Below are 6,000 nucleotides of genomic sequence, written 5' to 3'. Positions count from 1 at the left end.
AGGAAAGAACAGGTTTCCATGGCTCCAAATCCACTTCTCTGCCTGAACCAGTGCTTCTTTAAGACAGTTCTTTTTTTTTTTTTTTTAAGAGCAGAAAAAAGAACAAGGGAGGTAGAAAGGGAAAGCAAACTTCTCCCTCAGTGTGAAGGGCCACTGTGACCTTCTCTCCCTTCCTTTTCAAGCTGTACATGGTCCGCACCATGCTTGAGTCGCTCATCGCAGACAAGAGCGGCTCCAAGAAGACCCTCAGAAGCAGCCTGGATGGACCCATCGTCCTCGCCATAGAGGACTTCCACAAGCAGTCCTTCTTCTTCACACACCTGCTCAACATCAGCGGTGAGCCTCAGGGCCCCCACCTGGGGGAAAGAAGCGGGGACACCCACCCCCCAGGGCAACCAAGGCGGTAGGGCTGGAAGTTTGTAGAGGGATGGAATCATGAACTATGGCAGGGGGGGGGCACATTTTGCTCCCAGGGGCAAAAGAATTATTTAAAAAACAACAAGAAGGAAAACCTTTCTGTGTTGTACCTATTCTGACCAACTGAGTTTGTCTGGAAGACAGTTGTGGCTAAAGGGAATCATACAGGATGCAAGTCTGTAGCCCAGTGTGTACCGGATCACCCTGGGGTTAGTTAGGAAGGGGAATCATACAGGATACACATCTGTAACCCAGCATGTACTGGATTAGCCTGTGGCTAGTTCGGAGGAGGAATGCAAACAACGATGCATGTCTATAGCCCAGATTCTCTGGACCAGCCTTTTTTGTTGGTCCGAGTGGCTATAAACTCTGTTGTATTCATGGCTCTTAGCTGAGGAGGCTTCCAGGCTGCACCTGGGTCCCTTACCCTCTTCTTCCAATGCTCTGAGAGGTTGGCTGAAGCAGGGTAAAGACAAGTAAGACGCCAGTGACAGGGGACTCTCAGTGCACTTGTGAAAAAGAGTCCAGGCTTCTCCATTAGAGAATGGCCTAAGTTGGGCTTTCAAGACCTCCAAACAGTAAGGGATCCAGAGTCACCATATACAGGGGATGAGGGAGCCATGCTTCCTTGAAAGTGAGCACTGGTAGGTGTGTTCTAAAAACACACCCCTGTATGTAAATCATGCTTCTTTAGTTGGCTCTATAGGGATTTAGTGGAAATGGTGGGAAGGCAAATTTTTGGCAACCACCCCTTCCCCTATCATTTGCCCTATCTCAGAAGCTGGCAGGTGCCATTCCCCATAGATCCTACTAAGCTGGCTTCAGGCACAAGACAGGGAAGGGCCACATATGACATGCCCACTGTGCACCTAGCACACTGATGTCAGTGGCAGTGACAGCCAATGGATAGCAAACACTCTGGCGTGTGAGCATTTCTGTTAAGCCAAGGCTCTCTCCCTGTATTTCCAGAAGCTCTACAGCAATGCTGTGACCTCTCCCAGCTCTGGTTCCGAGAATTCTTCCTGGAGTTAACCATGGGCCGGCGAATCCAGTTTCCTATTGAGATGTCCATGCCCTGGATTCTAACGGACCATATCCTGGAAACCAAAGAACCTTCCATGATGGAGTAAGAGACAGGATTGGGCCAACCAGGAAGCTCCTGGGGTTGTGTGGGAGGACAGCTTGTCACTGATGTCTTCAATTTACAGAAGAAACTGCAGAGTAGAGATGAGGCATTGTACTCTGCCCCAAGACCTCAGCCTACCTGCCCTTCCTACCTTTGTCCATCTCATAGCAGCCATGCTGGGGAAATTACCAGGAACTAAGGCTAAGGAACTAAGATGTGCTATCCTAGCTAAGGTTTTAAGACACTGCAGGGATCCATTAGCATCATGCACTTCTAATATCTGTGTGCAGATTGGAGAGCAAGTCCTTCCTAAATGGAGGCACTGGGAGCATGGGGAGGGGCAGAAAGTTGTCTTCAGCTCCAAGCCATCTGCCTCATTGCCCATACCTTGTGTTTTCCAGGCCAGTGTAACTTGCCCCCCATGACTCTTGTGTTCCTTCCCAGGTATGTCCTCTACCCCTTGGATCTGTACAATGACAGCGCCTACTATGCTCTCACCAAGTTCAAAAAGCAGTTCCTCTATGATGAGATTGAAGCTGAGGCAAGTGACACACTTCTTTGTTCCTGCAGTCTCCCAAGAGGCTGGAACTTGTCTAATACTTAGCAATTAACACAAACTGAGAGGGGATGTCAGTGGCTCCAGGGAACAATATTCATGATAGCTGTGGCTACCAAACATTATAGTGTACAATGGCCCACTCCTTTCTCTCCTCGTTCCTAGTCTGTGCTATCTACAACGAGGGGCTTCATGACTTTTATGACCTTCATATGCATATACATTTTGGCTTGCAAATGATGCCATCCAGAGGCACATAGCCCAGGCAGGAGGCCTCAGTTCTTGGGTCTGAAGCCAGCACCATGGGCTGAAGCTGACACTGTGGGTGTAAAGCCTGTGCCATACATAGCACCCACTGTGGCTTTTGCCCTGTGTAATTCAGTGGGTGTCAAATAATAAGCACAGAAACCTTTAAACAAAAAACTGTCATCTTACACTTAATAGAAAGGAATCAAAGATAGAGCCCCTCCTTTCGCTCTGTCTCCTGCCTTACTGTTGCCAGAACCTGGTGTCTTTCAAGTCCCATTTTGGCCACTTTTTTTCTCTGGTCATTAATGGAAGACGTGGCTCTGATGCTCCATGTCCAGGTGTGATCTTGTCTTCCCTCTGAACTTCATAGTCTCCTGTGAATATTGTGAACCCCTGCCATGCCAGACTTTGTACACTAAAAGCCAGAGGAATTTTAAGGAACACTAGAAGAAAGGGACTTTTCTATTTCTAAGGACATTCTCAAAATTAACTCTGCAGAGCAATTAAAATCAAATACAAGGAGGAGACAAAGTCTTCGGTTTAGCAGGCTGGTAGGGGGTAATCACAACCTGAGAGGAGGGGCTTCCCACTGTGTTCCCCAACCAAGCAGGGGGAGCAATGGGGAGACTGGTTCCTGGGCCCTTTTGAACTTTGGCTCTCCTGTAACTAACTGAAGACATTGAAAGCAAAGGGCCAAACTCCTCACCTCGGCATGGCCACAGATGCTTGCTTCTTTACACTCTATATCAAAGCTGTCATGCTGCCCCAGAATGCACTTCAGTCAACCCTGCCCTGGTGCCCTCCCAACTGCCCAAGTTCTGTGGTCAATCCAGACCACTGCCACTGATCTCCCTGCTTTCTCTTCACCAGGTGAACCTGTGTTTTGATCAGTTTGTCTACAAGCTGGCAGACCAGATCTTTGCCTACTACAAAGCCATGGCTGGCAGGTAGGCAAGCGTAGGCTGTGAGTAGCCTTCTTTCATCAGCCTGGTGCCCAGAAGACACAATTTCCCTGTTCTCCCTTATTTGGCACTTAAGGGAAAGCCGGCACTTTCCATGGTTCCAGGCGTTGAAACACTGCAAAGGAGAAAAGTTAGGTAGTGTACAAATACTTGATGAAGTCTCCAGTTAAATAGAAGGACAGAGAGTGATGAGAACTGAAGGAAGTTTATCATCAAATAGTTCATGGGACTCTGGGTATGTATGTCAGATAAACCTGAGCTGGTCAAGGCCATCTTAAGGAAGCAGTGTCTAGGAAGTTAAGTGAAACATGGTGAGGGTTGGGTACAGAATATGCAGGCAAAGGGAACTTCTTGTCAAAGCCGTGGTGGAGCAAGTACAAAAATAATAGCTTGCCTGCCTGCATCCAGCAGCTGGGAAACTTTAGTTATGGCAGTGGCCATTCAGGCCACTAGAGGGCGGGTTGTGTGCCTTGGCACCATGAACCTTGAAGATCCTGGAGAGGGATACACTGCCACAAAATGCTTTCAGAAGCATGGCAGTGGCTTGACTCGATTTTCATGTTTAAACTTCATCCTTTAAATCTATGGAGAATGTATTTAAGGTGTGTAAGGATGGGCGTGGGTGGAGAAATTTGAGTTGGACTGTGTCAGGTTTGTAGGCTTATCAGTGTTTTTACTAGAAGATACTGATTTAACTCCCCACCCCATTACCCAAGGAATTCCTGGGTTTTAAAACACTTGCAATGGTACTGTCATGAAGGAAAACACATTTATATAAAAGTATTGTGGTTCTTGATGGAAGTCCAGATGCACTAATCAGCAATCCCAAGGGTAATTCCCCATCTTAGTTGCTTTTTTTTCCCCCTATGGAAGTGATTGGCTACTTTTTGCTTTGACAGGCTTGACATATTTCAAATAGGAGTTGACATGCACTGCACCTTATCTTTGCCATTTAGCTTCTGTCCCACAAAATCCCCATGCAGAGACTTCCCATAATTCCTAACTCCAAATGGTCCTGTTCTATTGTTTTTAAAGTACTAGGAACACTCTATAACCGCTGCCTCAATGTGGAGGATAATAGTAGGACACCTGATTATAGGATCGTTGTGATACTAAGAATAACTGTATGTGTATGCATGTACGGACATGTGTGTATGTGTGTCCATGTGCTTGAGTGTGTGTGTGTGTGTGTGTGTGTGTGTGTGTGTGTGTGTGTTTGTATCTATGTATGTGATATGTGTATGTATGTATGTGTTAGCTTGTGAATGGTGAACACTATGCACAGGATTCCTATTGCAAACCATTTTGTTTCCTTGCTTGTTCTATTAGTCTCTTCACTAGAAAGTCAGTGCCTTGAGGACAGGAAGGACCTTGGTATCTCTGGCACCTAGAATTATCACTGGGATATACTAAGAATGCACTCAGTTGTTTTTGTCATAAGAAGAGAGTAATGGTCTCTACCCTGGGTTACCTATCTTTAACTCAGAAATTCCATTTCACATGTTGAGCTTCTGTGGCCAGAAAGAAATGTGGGGAACTGTGTCCAGAGCAGTCACAGTTATGTTTGAGATATTTAAGACTGTGTTTCCTGGTTGGACCCTGTGCTCTGACATAGATGTGGCTGGGCTGTTGAGAAACCATTTACCACCATGTTCAGTGTACCTATTTTATGTTGCTCCCTTCCAGTGTCCTGTTGGATAAACGTTTTAGAGCTGAATGTAAAAATTATGGAGTGATCATTCCGTACCCACCATCCAACCGCTATGAGACGCTACTGAAACAGAGACATGTCCAGGTATGGTGGGAGAAGGCTGAGATTGGGAGGGATAGAAGGACAGATTCTATGGAGACAGCGAGGACTTCCCTGCCTGCCTTGTGCTGCCTCCAGACATAGCAGCCTCAGAACTCTACAAACAGTAGTAACCTTCCTTTGGAGGCTCCTCTCCAGTCTTCCCCTGAGAAGTTGTGACCACCATGGCCTGCTGTCCTGAGCAGTCCCCTTCTCTTATTAGCACTGTCACTCAGAGACAGGTAGCCTAATCCCAAGATAAATGAAAAGGGCTGCAACCCCTTTAAATGAAATGCATCAAGCTATACATGGGGTAAAAATGGTTTTGTTTTTATGCAGTGGTTTCTGTTAACATTTGTCCCCAGATGTGGGGCAAACACTGCTGGGGATAAGGACACATCTCTGTTTAAACTTTCTAGTCTGAGCTAGAAAGGCATAACAGGTACCACCACAGACCCCGAACTCTCCCTGCTGGTGGCCAAACTGGTACCAAAACAGCCTGTGTACCATGATAGCTGTGTGGTTGTTTTATGGTCCTTGGTCTCTGTGAAAAACCGGAGCTAAAGCCAAGAAGATGCTGAAATGAACAGGAACCTATTGAACTCCATGGGCATCTATTGCCAGTCACAGGAGAGAAAAAACAAGGCTCAGTAGATGAGTGCTATCAGTCACAGTACAGCCAAAATTAGCCACAGAGTCCCCATGTAGGACCTTAATCGGTTAGTAGGAAATTTATCCTATGATAGATAATACTTAGGAGTAGTCACTTAGCACCTAGCAAAGCATAGCACACACAGCAGGTACTCAGTAAATGGTTATTTGTTGTCTTCATAACATCTGCACTAATACTCATGTGGATCCCAGTGGAAATTGTCTTAAGCTATATTTTCCCACCCTTTAA

General features: G+C 46.3%; 1 protein-coding gene across 5 annotated transcripts in view; it reads left to right on the top strand.

Annotated features, from left to right (window-relative positions):
- Cyfip2 (cytoplasmic FMR1 interacting protein 2) overlaps positions 1-6,000 on the top strand; it is a 96,746-nt gene that overhangs the window by 34,610 nt on the left and 56,136 nt on the right. For all 5 annotated transcript variants that reach the window (XM_035447821.1, XM_035447820.1, XM_035447822.1 and 2 more), the window contains 5 exons: positions 183-336; positions 1,387-1,543; positions 1,988-2,084; positions 3,219-3,295; positions 4,997-5,105. In XM_035447821.1, coding sequence (XP_035303712.1) covers positions 183-336; positions 1,387-1,543; positions 1,988-2,084; positions 3,219-3,295; positions 4,997-5,105 — 594 coding nt within the window. The remainder of the gene's footprint in view (positions 1-182; positions 337-1,386; positions 1,544-1,987; positions 2,085-3,218; positions 3,296-4,996; positions 5,106-6,000) is intronic.

The sequence above is a fragment of the Cricetulus griseus genome, chromosome 7, assembly GCF_003668045.3.
Source record: "Cricetulus griseus strain 17A/GY chromosome 7, alternate assembly CriGri-PICRH-1.0, whole genome shotgun sequence".
NCBI classification, from domain to species: domain Eukaryota; kingdom Metazoa; phylum Chordata; class Mammalia; order Rodentia; family Cricetidae; genus Cricetulus; species Cricetulus griseus.
This window is presented reverse-complemented; position numbering and strand designations above follow the sequence as displayed.